Source organism: Hemicordylus capensis, chromosome 12, assembly GCF_027244095.1.
Source record: "Hemicordylus capensis ecotype Gifberg chromosome 12, rHemCap1.1.pri, whole genome shotgun sequence".
NCBI classification, from domain to species: Eukaryota; Metazoa; Chordata; class Lepidosauria; order Squamata; family Cordylidae; genus Hemicordylus; species Hemicordylus capensis.
The window spans coordinates 4,871,665-4,888,249 of NC_069668.1; the positions used below are offsets into that span (position 1 = coordinate 4,871,665).

Genomic DNA, 16,585 nt, shown 5'->3' on the forward strand with positions numbered 1-16,585 from the left:
ATTCATGTTGGTGAGATTTTTTAGTGATTTGGGGGGATTTTCCGCAATTTTTTTTGGGGGGGGGAGGTTTCCAGAGGTTCAATCCACTCATTCCTCTTGCTGACCCTGCCAACTCATGATTTAAAGTGAATTTGAGTTGTTGTTTTTTTGACTTCCAACGTGCCTTCAAGCGGTTTTTGGGAGTTCAAAATTTCCCAGAGGTTCAATTTGCTCACTCCTCTTGCTTACTTACTTGGTGATTTTAAGGGATCTCAGATGATTCTTTGCAATATTTTTGTTATTTTTTTTCCTTTTATTTTTCGGTCTCTTTTTTTGCAACCGCAGTTCCCCTAACCCCCTGTTTCCCATTGATTTCAGTTGCTCGCCACCCGCAAATTTGTCAACAGAGAGGTTTTGCCGGCACCCTCGCGGTTGGCGAAGGAGGACTGTACATGTCCCTCTGCTGCCCAAGGGGTCTTCTGGATCCCAGTCTATGCTACCAGGCTGAGACCAAAGTCCATCTAATCCAGAATGCTGCCTCCCAACAGTGGCCAGTCAGAATCCTCTGGGGAGCTTACAAGCAGGGTGTGAAAGCGATAGCTCCCCTCTCCATTCCTGGTCACCAGAACTTGGTATTCAGAACTATTCCGAGAGCCACGGATCCTTCTCCACAAACTTGTCTAACCCGTTTAAAAAGCCATCTAAGCTAGTGGCCACCACCAACACACGTGGCTCATTTTTTGGAACTCTCAAATGGAAAAGGAATGACCTCTGTAACTCCCCACCAGAAACCTTTTGATAGCTGAAACCAATTTTAAATGAGCTCTGAAATGCCTAGAGACTATGATCCGGATGCTTGTCTGAACTTTGAAGGGTTTGAACTGGGTCATCATAGGAACATAGGAAGCTGCCATATACTGAGTCAGACCATAGTTCCATCTCGCTCAGTATTGCCTACACAGACTGGCAGCAGCTTCTACAAGTTGCAAGCAGGAGTCTCTCTCAGCACTACCTTGGAGATTATGCTTAGATGCTCTTCCCAGAGCAGCTCCATCCCCTGAGGGGAATATCTTACAGTGCTCACATTTCTAATCTCCCTTTCATATGCAACCAGGGCAGACCCTGCTTAGCTTAAGGGGACAAGTCATGCTTGTTACCACCAGACCAGCTGCTTCATTCCCTCACACAAGAACTTCCTCTTCCCACAAAACCACGTTTTAGCTCTAAACTGCATTTTGCAACTGTGGTTAGAAGCAGGCTTGCAAAACATGGATTGGAACTAACTGTGTTTGGCAGAAACACCAAGGCAGATTACAGAAAACCATGGTTAGCTGCAAAAATGAAAGGGAGGCCAATTCGTGTGCAAGGGGAGAGGGAGAGGAAAGCATGAGCTTACGTGATGTTCCTGTTCTCCTAACCATGGTTAGGAGACCAAGCGGTGTTTCATCTGTACTGGGCCTGAAAAAGGCAGTGTCTAGAAAAACCAACCAGAAATGTTCATTAAAAGGTTGGAAGAGCATTGCCTACCCAAGACGATTTTGCACGAAACCCAAAACCAACCTAAGTGGGGCGAAATGAAAAGACTGATAGATGTCATTGGTGTACATTTTAAAAGCCATATAAAATGGATCCTGCAAGAAGGGAATGATATAGAATTCTCTCTTTGCCTCTGTTTTTCAGTTGAGAGGAAGGGGGAGAAGTCAGCTTAGCAGTGTATCTGCTTACCTTGCATATTGAGAGGATGGGTAAAAATGTCCTTTAAGCTCATGGGGCCCTAATGATATATAGGACAGTCCAGAATGGAGACTGTCTGTAACTTGAAGCAAATGAGTGCTCCCTCCCAACTAAATGTATAAATCGGGGGGTGGGGGAGGAAGTACTCAGTGCTTCCCACCTTTCCTGTGTGCCTAAGGAAGACCAGACCATTGGTCTTCATGGCTGCCGGCCAGGAAGGTTGACAGAGGAGCTTTAAAGGAGCTGGAGTTGAAATGGCTTGACGTTTTCGATCAAGGGGGCTCGATATTGGGGTGTTGCACACAAAAGGAGGTTCTCTGGCATTATGTTTGCAAGGGAGAGTCCACGAATCAGGCCCACAAAGTGTGGCCACTGGTACAATCTCAAGCACTGATCTAGGCACCTTCCAAGGCGTGTGCACGTGCGCACGCTCACGACTTTTTGGATGTCCACTCAGTTAATTTTAGATCCTGCTTAGGTTGTATCAGGAAGGCCCCACTCTGAATATATGTGCACGTACACTGCCTTGATACGGCTGCCCAGAATAAAAACTGATTCTGCATACAGATGAAAAACATGAGAGGGACCACTGATCTCAGGGGGCGAATGCTCCAACGGTCCTCACAGGCCAGGATGGCTCTCTAGAGGAGTTGCTGATAAGAGCTCTCCCAACACCTCTTCTGCCTTCCCTTTGGGCAACACCTACAACTACGAATGTTTATATACTGCTTTTCGACAAAAGTTCTCAAAGGGGAGTACATGGAAGAGTAAACATTCGATCAGAGCCGCTCAGCTTTGGCCCTCCTGCAGTTGTTGGCCCACAACTCCCATCATCCCTGGCTATTGGCCACTGTGGCTAGGGATTATGGGAGTTGTAGTCCAAAAACAGCTGGGCCAAAGTTGAGCAGGCCTGCATTAGATAAATTATGTGGTTCTCTGTCCCCAAAGTGCTCACAATCTTAAAAGGAACATAAGGGAGACACCGGCTACCACTACTGGAGGGATGTTGTGCTGAGGTTGAATAGGAACAGTTGTTCTCTCCCTGCCCAACAGAAGGGAATCACCACTTTCAAGGTGCTCCATTAACACAGCAAACTGCTAAAACTGGGAAGGGGAGAGAGGGTCACCCACAACAGTCCTTACTGATCAGTGTTGGTCTCTCTAAGGGCCAGTGACAAAGGCTTTCTTGCAGCCCCTCAGGGGACACAGGTCTTTCATTATCCTGAGAAGATCGGGGAGGGGCTGCCCCAACAGTCCTCGTAGGATACTGTTTGTGAGGTTTTTCGGATCCTGACCCTTAGGCTTGGAGGCTGATAAATCCCATCCAAACGTTTGCATTTGCCTATCTTGAAGAGCACCACGGGTTTAAAAAATAATATAATATAATGCGCCAAGGGGCAGTGCTGTGGGTAACCAACCCTCAGTCTTACTGCAAAGTAATAATAATAATAATTAGTAATAAACAGGGGTGAAGTAATGTTGGCTCAGTTTACCAGCCAGACAAAATATTTTGCCATCAAGCTATGCTGGTACATCAAGCTATGTTGGTACATTTGCTCATCAGAAATTTTTTTCACTCACCAGGCATCATTTTTCACTCATCACAGACTAGTAGACTAGTGGATTTCTGCAGGCCTGATAAATAAATAATAACAGTTAATTAATTAATTCCAGCACCATTTAATCGAGCAACCGCACAGTGTTTTGCTTTCTTGGTGAGAGCTTGAATTCTTCATAAGAAGTCTGTCCCAGTATTTCTCAGTGCTTCTTTCTGGATATTTTCCAGGCTGCTATCCATGTCCAGGTCCAAACATGAACCCCATAGCTCTGGGAAGCCGATGGCTGGCTTATGCTGAAAACAAGGTGAGGAATTTATTGTGCACATATATGTATATGTGTTTGTTAATATAAATTCAGGCCGCTTTATGGAACTTTCTTGGGCAAGACCAGAGGTGAAGATGCAACCTTGGTGAAGCATGTTGAAGCTCCAAATGGTACTGGTGCTATTCTGTCAGAGTTGGTACTTTGCAGAGTACTCTAAGTGTGAAAGACAAGCCTTTCCCTTGAAGAACCTGGAAATGGAATGGAGGGAAGGGGAACGAGATGAAGATTGTTAAAGACAGGCATATGTTCTTAAGAACATCCCATGCTGGATCAGGCCCAAGGTTTATCCAGTCCCGCATCCTGTTTACCACAGTGGTTCACCAGAGGCCTCTGAGAAGCCCATAAGCCGGAGATGGAGGGCATGCCCCTTCTCCTCCTGTTGCTCCCCTGTAACTGGGATTCAAAGGCATCCTGCCACTGAACTTGGAGGTAGCCCATAGTCATCTTGAGATTCATTTCAGTTTGAATGATGATGGCAAATTCTTCACAGAAGAAGGGTTTTGAGGAAGGTTTTGAGCAGGAGGGCGTTCCAGATGCAAGGGGCAGCAAGGGAGAAAGAGTCCAGCTGTTGAAAGACACAGAAGACTTTTGAGTAGTTGAGAGTAGAGAAGTTTGGAGGATTGAACGAAGGTCACAAGCTGGTATGTATTTCTTTCCACTCTCAAGTCTGCTTTGCTGACCCAAATATCAAGGCTTAAAATGAAGCTGACCCCCTTGGATTCTTCTGTTCCTCCTCCCAGCATCTCCACCTGAGAAGATTCTAGACAGCAGGGCTGGAAAAGACCTCTGAGACTTGCGTAAGCTCAGAGCAGACTAGATGTCTTTGGCCAGGGCTTCTGTGTGTGCTTCTACATCTAAACCTACAATAAATTGTGGCTGGGTTTGATGGGAGTTGTAGTTCAGCAACATCTGGAGGACCTCAGGTTGGGAACCCCTGATCTAAAGCATCTCCTCTGACTAGCTGGCTTGGTTATTTCTTTATTTAATTTATATGTGCCTACTGGCTGGTAGGCACCATTGTTCCCTCAGGAAGTGTGTCTTAGCATGAAGCTGTTTTTAGCAGACGGGGGGGCGGCTGTCTTTTGGTGGGGGTGGGGAAAGGGGGGACTAGCAGAAAAAAACCAATTGGAAAATAATTCAGATGTCCCCATCGAGTTCATCACCTACTTATGAGACGACCGCAGGTGCGGGACAAGATTTTGGCACAGACTTGAATGTCCTTAGTGGCATGCGCTCTTTCGCCACACATCGTCTTTCTGCATTCTGACATCTCATAATGTGCCTCTGTATGGCATCTCCTTTCTTAGCATGCTGACTACTTGGTGTGGAAATGGCTTAATGCTCTTGATTGTAGCCATTCCGGTGGTTGGCAAGAGGGTCCCTGGCCCGCACTCTCCCCATTCCCTGCCTGTTTTTAAAAGTTTATACATGCTGAGGGATTTTTTCATTTCATTCCCACAATCAGTGTGGAAAGGGGAACAAGGGTGGTGGTGGTGGTGGTGGTGGTGGTGGTGTCGGGGAGAGATTGCATTCCCGCAAGGGGCATCCAAAGGTGTTAGGATGCTCCTGCCGTGGACTGGAGATGACGGGACTCTCTTTCTTCCGACAGCTGATCCGGTGCCATCAGTCCCGTGGTGGGGCCTGCGGAGACAACATCCAGTCCTACACGGCCACGGTCATCAGCGCAGCCAAAGTGAGTATGTCAGCAGTCGTCAGGGCCGCTCAGTGTTGGAGAGAGCGACCATCTGCCTCCCCAGCAGGGCAGCGCTTTGACTCCCTCCTGCTTTCAGCCCTGGGATGTGAACATCATTATGTTGCCTTTGGCCGACTCAGCGCATTGGTCCGTCTGGCCCACTACTGTCTGCTCTGACCAGCGGCAACTTCCCAGGGTCTCGGGCAAAGCCTTTCCCATCATCTGCTACTGGATATCCCATTGAGAGGCAGAGCTGGTCTTCCCATAGCGAGCATGGGCTGTCCCTTGGCTGTGTAGGGTCCAGCCTGCTTTGCATTTGGATGGGCGACTGCATGTGAGCACTGTTTGCTGTAAGAAATTCCCCTTAGGGGATGGGGCTGTAGCTCAGTGGCAGAGCATCTGCATTGCATGCAAAAGGTTCCAGGTTCAATCCCTGGCAGTATCTCCAGGTAGGGCTGGGAAAGACTCCTGCCTGAAAACCTTGGAGAGATGCAAGAGGAGAGCTGGTCTTGTGGTAGCAAGCATGACTTGTCCCCTTAGCTAAGCAGGGTTCACCCTGGTTGCAGATGAATGGGAGACTAGAAGTGTGAGCCCTGGAAGAGATTCCCCTCAGGGGATAATGAGGCCGCTCTGGGAAGAGCATCTAGGTTCCAAGTTTCCTCCCTGGCAGCATCTCCAAGGTAGGGCTAAGAGAGACTCCTGCCTGCAACCTTGGAGAAGCCACTGCCAGTCTGGGTAGACAATCCTAAGCTAGATGAACCAAGGGCCTGACTCAGTATATGGCAGCTTCCTATGTTCCTATCTTCCTATGCTGCCAGTTAGTGTAGACAATACTGAGCTAGATGGACCAAGGGTCTGACTCAGAAGACAGCAGGTTCATAGGAGATGAGGCCCATAGCTCAGTGGTAGAGCCCTTGCTTGCATGCAGAAAGTCCCATGTTCACTCTGTGGCATTTCAGGTACGTGTCTGGAAAAGACTGCTGCCTGAATCTTGGAGGGCTGCTGCTAGTCAGTGTAGGCAGTAATGAGCTGACTTGATATAAGGCAGCTTCCTATATAGGAAATAGATATATCTTTCAGCCATAAGAACCTTTAAAAAAAAAGTACTCTATTGGTGTCCAATGCTGAATAATATATACATACCTGTACATTCTTGGGGTGGGTGGGTTGTTTTTTGTTTTGTATTTGTTCTTCACTGCAATAAAGCAAATTCCAGTGATGATGGGTAGAGACCCAGGTTCTCACCAGTTCAACTTGCTATAACTTGCCAACCTCTCACTTTGGGAGACAAACATGGTGGTTTAGACTCAAAATGGAATTCCCAAGGGAGTTTCCAATTGGCAGGGCTGCCTGCCCTTAACAAAACAACCATGTTTAAAGTAACCCGCAAAGAGGAGCAGAGGTCATGCCATTTCCTTAGGAAAAACAATCAAAATGTTAAAAAGAGAGAGAGAGAGAAAGAAAAGAGGGGGGCAAAGTGTCCTAGAATGATGGCTGTTGATGCCAACAAAGCTGTGGCTGGATGGAGAGAAAAATCACAGGTTTTGTATTGCTCGAGGCAAACGTAATCTCCTGCCCTGGGGGAAGGAGACTGTGTTGAACTTGCATGATCTGCATTAAATTCCTTTGGTGTCAGTGAGAAGGAAAAGCAGTGTGGCTCTTCTCATTGATGTGTGCACACTGTTGTCTGTCTTTTAAAATAATAATAATAATAATAATAATAATAATAATAATAATAATAATAATAATTGCTTCTTTTTTAATGGTGACTTGGGAAAAGTGAGTATCAACCAATTGATGAGTCACCAGTCCTCATGCCAATTAGTGAGGGGTTCCTTTAGTTGCCCTCCAGCAAGGCAGGCCCCAGTGTACTGGTGAGAGCTTCCCCATTGCTAGAGTTGCCATGCCCCCGGAATTCCGTGTTTCACCCGGATTTCTAGCATCTCACTCGGATTGTTCTAAAAAACGCTAAGCTCTAGCCCTTGTAGAAGCAGAGTTGTGCTATTCTGCTCAAACTGTTGGACTTGGATTAAGAGAGGAAGACCACTGGAGGCTAGCTGGGAGGGTTTCACTTTCACAATTACAGTAATCCCCTGAGAAATTTTGCCTTGTTTGTTATCAGCAGTTGAGAGGATAGCTTGCTTTTGATGTGAATCACTTCCTGACTACCAGGCTGTGCATTGTGATTTTTAGGACTTCCTTGGCTTTACATTTAATGCATGCCTACTTAGAAGTAAGCACCCTTGGTTTCAATTAGATCTTCTCTCCAATAAGTGTGTACAGAATTGCAGCCTTAATTAAAAAGCTGTGCCTTTTTTTCTTGTTGTTCTATTGCTGCTGTTAATCTGTCAAGAAAATGGGTCAGGCAAAGGTATCTTCCCCAACTATTGCTGGTAGATATCCAGAGCAAATACAAGTCAAATGGAAAGAGCAGCTGCTAACTTGCAGATGCAAAATTATTTTCAAGCCAGTTCACATAATATGCAAATTAGGCACCCAGATTTGGAAAACCAGAATGTGGCAACCCTGACAAGATCTCTGGAGCTTGTACTGGGAACCTGGGGCTGGAACTGCGTGAGCTCCGGAGGGATGGTGCACCACACTGGGTCCTGCGTTACGAAGGGGTGTGCTGGTTGCAATGACTGGAAAGGACTATACCACTTCAGACAAGCAGGTGCGGAGGTTACCACTTGTAAAGTGTGCCAATGACTCAGTATGGTCTGCACTGACCGGTAGCAGTTCTCTAGAGTTTTAGGCAGGGGTCTCTCCCAGCCCTACCTGGAGATGCTGCCAGGGACTGAACCTGGAACCTTCTGCCTGCAAAGCAGATGCTCAGCCACTGCACTAGGGCCCCGTCCTCAAAGTGGTGGAACACTGGAAGCTGCCTTATCCTGAGTCAGACACTTGATCCATCTAGCTCAGTATTGTTTACACTGACTGGCAGTGGTTCTCCAAGATTTCAGGCAGCCTGTCTGGAGATGCTGCCAGGGAGTGAACCTGGGACCGTCAACATGCAAGCAGATGCTCTTCCACTGAGCTGTGGCCTCCTCCACTAAAGGGAGTATTCTACAGGCCTCACATGTAGTCACCCATCCAGATGCAAACCAGGGCAGACGCTGGTTAGCTAAGGGGACAGTTTATGCTCGCTATCACAAGACCAGCTCTTCTCCCCTAATTCTCCCCTGTTGGAAGGTTGGCGTCCTGGACCGAAGTGGGAAATCTCCCATGTTCACCATAATGCGGGGATGACTCCGCACTGGTCTTTCAATGACATTGCCAGTCAGAGATTCTTGGTGCCTGTGTTTGTGGCACCTTGAGACTTGACTTAAATACTCCCCGCCCTGTGCCTTTCTTACTCCCCCTCTGGTAGGCCTCTGTATGTCTTAATGAGAGCTTAAACCAGGCACCGTTTGGGTGGCAGATAGCTCTTATCTGTGTGAAATGACTTAGGATTCCTCTCCTTTGATCAACGGAGGTGCTGCTTTATTTTAAGGAGGCTGCCTTTTGCTTTGTTCTCCGGTTCTTGTCACTCCCAAGGGAAGCCAACAATTGGGCTATTTTACACATGAAGATAAGGCTTTTTTTGTTTTTTGCTTTTTAAAGGGAATAATGGAAGAGAAGTCCAGGCAGTGGATGGAGTTGTAATGGCTCAAGTTCATCTAGGAATTTATCACCTAGGAATTTATTACTCAAGTTCATCTAGGAATTTATCACCGGACAAGGTCCTGTGAGTCTGGTGAAGGCAAGGTGAAAGGTTTATGATTTGGGGCTAGAACAAAATAGCAAGGCAAGCCAGGCAGAGCAGGGAGATATACTTTTGGTAAAGGTAAAGCGTGCCGTCGAGTCGGTTTAGACTCCTGGTGACCACAGAGCCCTGTGGTTGTCTTGGGTAGAATACAGGAGGGGGTTACCATTGCCATCTTCCGCGCAGTATGAGATGATGCCTTTCAGCACCTTCCTATATCACTGCTGCCCGATAGAGGTGTCTTGGAAACATACCAGCGGGGATTCGAACCGGCAACCTCTGGCTTGATAATCAAGTTATTTCCCCGCTGCGCCATTAGGTGATAGCAAGCATGCATTGTCCAGTTTGGAGACCCCATGTGTGAGTCCTGTCAGAAATTCCCCTCAAGGGATGGGGCCGCTCTAGGAAAAGCAAAAGGTTCCAAGATTCCTCCCTTGTGTCTCCAAGCTAGGGCTCAGAGAGACTCCTGCCTGCAGCCTGGGAGAAGCCGCTGCCAGTCTGTGAAGACAATACTGAGCTAGATGGACTACATTAAAAAAACCAACCAACCCTGGTTGCCAGTTAATCAGGGGCACCTTCTTAATTTATCAATTAGTCAATAAAATGTTGCAGTCCTCACCATTTTCTTTACAACTGACTGGCGTCATTTCAGTGGAAATGAGAAGAAAGTTGTATCTTAGAGATTTTTACATCGTGATAGTCTGTTGCTGACATTTTAAACAAACCATCTGTTGTGGTTGCTTCTATCAATGGTGCAGCAAACTGTAAGTTCTCAACTCAAATCCCCACACCACCCCACAAATTAAAGCAAAAATATATTTTTTCTGAATGTCAAACACCCAATCTACCTACCCAGGTTTCCTCTTCACCTACTAACATCTGTATCCCCCCCCCCCCGCCGCCACTGCCACCCAGCTGGCTGAAGTGATTTAGCAAAACAACAACAAGAAAAATCTCCAGGCATCTGTTTTCTCTGGTTACCTGATAACTCCTTAATGAGCACTAACAGCTTTTGTGAGAGCACAGCCATTAGCACTAATGGACCAGGAGGACAGCTGATACGGCATGGAAAAGGTTAACGCTTGCCCAAGAAGTTCCTGCAAATCTGTGCACTGCATGAGGGAATAAGGGGCACAGCAACTGGGTCAAATGGAAATCCACTTTTTTCTTGGGGGCAATCTGGCGCTCCCCCTCTGCTACAATGTGCAGCATTCGTTGGCTGTTACTGCGTAGATAAGCAGGCTGCTTTTATTTCCCCCCCAAAATTTCCGTTGCGTGCTTTTCTGTGGCCAGATTGGATTTCAGAGTGTGGGTAATAGCTGCTACTACTGTTCTACTACTATAGGGTAGTATAGTCTATATATACACGTATATATATGGAGTAGTATATGAAGTAGTATATTCTACTGCTATGAAGTTAGAACATAGGAAGCTGTCTTACACCGAGTCAGACCCTTGGCCCATCTAGCTCAGTATTGTCTGCACACAGAGGTACACCTAGGTAATTTTGGAGCCTGGACCTAAAGGCCTTTGGAGTCCCTCCCACCTCCCCTGCAAATTAAGCATCCTCATGCTCCGCCGGGCGACCACACCACCTGGGACAGACTAAAGAGGATTTGGGGGTCCTAGGGGCTGTGGAGGTCCTGGATTTAAGCCCCAAAGTCCATGGGTAAGTGCACCTCTGTCTGCACAGACTGGCAGCGGCTTCTCCAAGGTTGCAGGAAGGAGTCGCTCTCAGCCCTATCTTGGAGATGCCGCCAGGTAGGGAACTTGGGACCTTCTGCTCTTCCCAGAGCAGCCCCATTCCCTGAGGGGAATATCTTGCTGTGCTCGCACATGTAGTCTCCCATTCAAATGCAATCCAGGATGGACCCTGCTTAGCAAGGGGAAAAATTAATGCATGCTTCCACAAGACTGCAGTGGCGCAGCGGGGAAGCAGCTTGCCTAGGGAGCAAGAGGCAGTTAGTTCGAATCCACACCAGTGTGCTTCCCAGACTGTGCCTAGTAAATATATATTTGCAGTCAAATAACTTGCCTAGTGAGAAAGAGGTTGCTGGTTCAAATCCCTGCTGGTATGTTTCCCAGACTACGGGAAACTCCTATATCGGGCAGCAGCGATCGAGGAAGATGCTGAAAGGCATCTTCTCCTACTGCGTGGGAGGAGGCAATGGTCAACCCCTCCTGTATTCTACCAAAGGAAACCACAGGGCTCTGTGGTTGCCAGGAGTCGGCACCCACTCGAAGGAACAACTTTACTACTCTCCAAGATAGGCCTGAGAAAGAGATTCCTGCCTGCAACCTTGGAGAAGCCGCTGCCAGTCTGTAAAGACAATACTGAGCTAGATAGACCAGGCGTCTGACTCAGTATATGGCAGCTTCCTATGTTCCTTACCTTGCACATGACTAGGAGGGGTGGCCCATCCCAGCCTGTGATCTGAAGGAGCCCGATGAAGGAGAGTCCGGCATAGCATCCCTCCCTGTATCTTTTTCTGGTGCCTCCCTTGTTCTCCTTGGTAGATTATGAGCTGTTGGGGGACTTCTGCTCATTCCTCATGCGATGTAAAACCCTCTGAGGACTCTTTTTGGTTGGAAGGTGGTATGTCAATATTCCAAGTAGTAATGTAACTTATGGACATATTTATTTATTTGATATTTATCTTGCTCTGTCTCCTGGGCTCAAAATGGCTTACAGCAGTTTTCCTAATGAATAAGCATTCTAAAAAATAGTGGTTTGGGGAATGTAGGAGCTTTTTTTCCACCCAAGGGGCTGCCTGGGGGCACACCTGGACAGGCAGCAAAGAGAGATAAACACTTGAATATAGTGGCAGTAGACCATCTCTTTTCCTGAAGCAAAAAAGGTCCACTGGGGGGCTACTTCACCTCCCCTGAATCACCTCTTGAGAAGAGTCTCTTCACCTAGCAGCCTGGATCTCTCCATCCTCTCCTGCCTCCCCAGCGCTTGGGCTCTCTCGCTCTCTTCTCCCCCCACCCGCCCCGCCACCTTATGCAGAATGCATTTGAAAATTTGGTGAGAGAAAAAATTTGAGTTGTCAGTGTTCTTGTAAGCCCTGTGACGTGTGTGTGTGTGGATCCAGAAATAGGGTCTATTGTGTCTGCATGCATAAATTAAACGAAGCTCTTTCTAACCTGCTCTTTGATTATATCGTCTCTCTGGGTAAAATTTACTGTGCATTTATAATGCAGTTCCTTTCCTACTGCCTGGAGAATTGCATCTGCTCGTAATTACAAACGTTTGTTTAATCGCTTGAGGATTATAAAACGATCGTGATTAATGTCTTGTCGAAAACAGCAGTGTGGGCTTTCTGTATGTGTAGGAGACTGTTTCTGAGATTTTTTGTTTTCTCCAAAGAAGGCCCTTGCAGTACAGTATTGCATAAGCATTCCTGTGTGGATCTTTTATTTGAGATACATAGCCTTCTATCTTCAGGGTTTTTGAGGAGGTTATGGGATTGGTGGTTGGGGGGAAACCATCCTCTGCCTCAGTAGGTTGATGCTGGATGCCATAAAGGGTGCCCCAGAGCATGGTCTAAGGCAGGGACACCTTGCTGAAAGTCTTGGTGTGGTCAGCGACTGAATGGGAAGTTCATGTATGCCACTTTTTGGATATCAGGCCGTAGCTCAGTAGTAGAGCCCCTGATTTGCATGCAGAAGGTTCCAAGTTCCCTCCCTGGCATCTCCAAGATAAGTCTGGGAGAGACTCCTGCCTGAAGCCTTGGAGAAGCCGCTGCCAGGCAGCTTCCTATGTTCAAGTGTTCAGCATTAGCCAGCCATGTTTTAAGTAAGCACTGGAAAGCTAGCAAAGACGTGGCCAGTCGGGCGTCAGTTGCCAGTTCCACAGAGGTAGGGGCCAGCACAGAGAAGGCACTGTCGCAGACCTGAAGGAGCAGGGAGGTGCCTCCAAGAAGTGAGGCTGCTTGTGGTACACAGACCCCAGACCATTTAGGGCTGAGTACCATTTATGGTCTTGAGCACCTCAGACCATTTAGGGCCCAGAAGCGGACAGCAACGCAGTTGCAGCTGAGTCAGAGCAGGAGCAATGTCCTTGCGACAGAAAACAAGCTGCGGTGTCCTGCGCCAGCTCAGGTCTCCAAACCGCCTTCAAGCACTGCTGCAGTCGTCAGTGCAAGTGGATAACAAAGCAAGATGACCTAAGCCTATAGCTTTGGCAAGTGTCTTGGGAAAGGGATTGCAGTGGTCTCTTGCCCGCCAAAGCTGGTCAAGCTTTCTCTCCACACTGGCCTGGCCCTTGATGCCACCTGGGAATGCAGTTGCATCACAGGGTCCAGGAGCACCCCCGGGCTTGTCTTTTCAGGGAGTGTAACCCTTTCCAGTTCAGGGAACCCCAACGGTCCTCCAGCCCTAGGTAGGCTGGCCGTGATCACCTGTCAGGGATTACGCTTTGAGTGGCGAGTCCTCATCCAGCCCATAATTGCACTCAACTCTTTGTTGATCTCCTTGAACGTTCTGATTTCCTTGTTCTTTCTCTCTGCCCCTATGCCACACACACAGGCTGAGGTCTAGCCTAGTGAACTCCCACAGATGGTGGCATTCACTAATTGCTCAGCAAGGTTGTGCCTCATAATGATTGGCAGGCAGTATGAAGCGTCTGGATTGGTAAGGCTTGCAGATGAAGGCTGGGCTCCTAGCCTTCTTCCCCTGACCCGCTGCACTCCAGTCTCCCCAGCTGAAGCTCACAGCTCCGGTCTTTGAGCCTGAGCTGGAAAAAGCACCCTTGAGCTCCCACATCAGCCCATCAAAGGCTGAAATGGTTTTTGGGGTTTTCCCACTAGAACAAGCGATTCATCAGTTGGTCCACTGCGCCTATAACACACAGCTGTTGGTTGTGTGTATGTTTGCATCCAAGACGTTGTGAGCGTGCCAACTGTTTAAGGATTTTATTTCTTCCTGTTTGCTGGGGGAGTTTTAAAAAGAGGTGGAGGAAGAGGAGACACAAATGACAGGATATGTCTCTCCTGTTAAGAGACTTGAAAAAACCCCAAAGACTTTCCTTTGATAAAGGTCTGGCTGGCTCCAACATTTTTTCCATGTTTTTTTTTTTTAAGTGGTAGCATCTCCATTAGCATTAATGGGGGTAAGTACATCAACCGAGGCACCTAAGAGGTTAATCGGGCTTCCTGGCTGGATCGGTGTCGTCAGTACACAGTGGCGCCTGATTCTGTTGGCCCTTCAGAGGTTTTCCTGACAACACACTAACAGACTCTTGTGTGTAAGTCATTTTCCCATGAATAATTGAAGCCAACCGCTCAGCTGCTAATTGATGAACACTAATGTGTTTTCTAATCACCGCAGTTTGAGTTTTTAGCACTAATCAAAGCAGTTGCGATTGATCTGTGGCTCGAGCTCCACTCTGTGATCTGAACCAGTTCTTCTCTCCTCCACCCTCACCACCCTCCTTTGTGAAATTTGAACGGGGAGTGCCATTCCAAGCACCAGTGTTTTTTCCTCTAGTCTTGTGTTATGCCACGCCAGGGTCTCCTTGGAAAAGGGCTGGTTTTAGATGTTTGCGGGTGGAACGTGGCAGGCTTAGCTCTGTGATACGTCTGCTGTGTGTGCTACTGCCAGGGATGCCTGAACAGGGAATATCATCGCTGGGGATGTTTTAGCCAAGTGAGCAACCTGGGACTGCGTGTGCCCAGGTTTCCATGTCCCCTTCTAGTGCAGCAGGGGATAGGGACGTGTCAACATCAGCTCCTGTAATTGGCTGGCAGCTCGAGGCCTCCAGGTTGGCCAGGCCTATATACATCGAAGGAGCCTGACCTTCTGCTCTTCGGCTTCTGTCTTTCCCAACTTTTTGGCAACTCAAGCTTCCAGCTTCAGTTCTAGAAATTGACATCGCAAACCTGGTCTGGGGAGGAGGGGCTGGAGAGAGAGCGAGAGAGCGCGCGCACACACACACACACACACACACACACACCCCTCTGCCTCCTGAGTACGACCATCCTGCTCAGTTTTGTTGATACTGACTGTGGTTTTTCTAAGCTTTTCAGATAGGGGTCCTACCCAGCCCTAACTGGAGATGCAGGCAGGTTTGAACCTGGGACCTTCTACAGGCCGAGGCTTGTGCTCTACCACTGATTTGCCCCCCAGCTTAGACTTGGGGGGCAGCTGCTTGGCCTGCTTTGACAGTCTCCTTGTCTCAGGAGAGCTCCAGGAAGGCAGCTTAGTGCTTTCTTGGGGGATGTGAGCCAATGTAAGTCATGAAGCTATTTGAAAAGCTCTCTGGCAACTCAGGCCACAGAAGAGATTGCTTGAATGCCACAATAATTTGCAGAGCAGCATTACACGAGCACAAAGTCACTAGCCCACAACTCTTCCCCCTGTGTTAGTACCCAGAATGTTGGGGGCAATATGCTAAATCATTGTAAACCACTTAGAGAGCTCTGGCTATAGAGCGGTATATAAATGTAAGTGCTATTGCTATTGCTATTGCTAAGTGCTAGTTATTTGTGACTTATTTATTGTTTATCAGAAAGAATCCAGTTTTCAAAAGCTCCCCTACCTGGAGGCAGATTTTACTCGCCATAGGTAACCAGGCAGGCGATTATGTGCAAACCTGACTTAATGCCTCTAATATTCTATCTATCTATCTATCTATCTATCTATCTATCTATCTATCTATCTATCTATCTATCTATCATATTTCAATACCACCCAAAATTTGCATCTCTGGGTGGTTTAATTTATTTATTTAACATGTTTCTCTACTGCCCAAAACTTACATCCCTGGGCGGTTTACAATATATTCATGTGATCCATAGTGCCAACTTGCCTCTGTAAAATACTGAAGGTTATTATGGTAACAGTTGCACATCCTGAATTACTCTGGTTACGATGGTAAAAGATTTAGATTTGGGGCCTTTTAAAAATCCAGCTGGTGGCACATTTGCTGTGATTCTGTGAAAACAAATATTTCAGTACTGGTACTGTTGAAATGTACAGTTTCTTTTAGCTTTATTATTGGTATCATTTATATTATTTTAAATTTGATTTAGAGTAATTTTGTACTGATGCATCCATGCAAGTATTTAAAAAACAAACAAACCCCAGAACAGATTGGATGTTTCTAATTAAAAAAAAGGAATCTTTAAAATCTTAGATTAACTGTTGGGGGGGGGGAAATCTGCATCTCTCCAAACGCCACCCCCTCTTTGAAGTTTTAAAACCAGATCCTGAGCACTTTTAGACATGTCAAAAATGTTATTTAGTCTAGAGAAATGGACCAGGACATGCCAGGATTCTATCAGGCTCACTAGAGATTCAGGTGATTGAACGATCCTCTACTGAACTTCTTGTGGTGAAAATTCTCATTTTCATTCTCTCTCTCTCTCTCTCTCTCTCTCTCTCTCTTTCTCTCTCTCCGAATACAGTATTAAGTTTTTCATTACATAGCGCCATCCTGCTTGTTGTGTATCTAAGTCTATTGCATAAACATTTATTTCTTAATGTGCACTCTTCTCCTTATTTCGGCGCAGCTTTTTAAAGGAGATACAGTTTGCAAGTGTAAAGGA

The 16,585-nt window shown here is 47.0% G+C and overlaps 1 protein-coding gene across 18 annotated transcripts in view; it reads left to right on the top strand.

Annotated features, from left to right (window-relative positions):
• The window catches only part of BCAS3 (BCAS3 microtubule associated cell migration factor), a 535,871-nt gene that overhangs the window by 97,901 nt on the left and 421,385 nt on the right, over positions 1–16,585 (top strand). For all 18 annotated transcript variants that reach the window (XR_008311725.1, XR_008311724.1, XR_008311723.1 and 15 more), the window contains 2 exons: positions 3,500–3,576; positions 5,207–5,290. Coding sequence is in view for 15 of the 18 variants with exons in the window: in XM_053274524.1 (XP_053130499.1) it covers positions 3,500–3,576; positions 5,207–5,290 (161 nt within the window). In the remaining 3 variants the exon portion in view is untranslated. The remainder of the gene's footprint in view (positions 1–3,499; positions 3,577–5,206; positions 5,291–16,585) is intronic.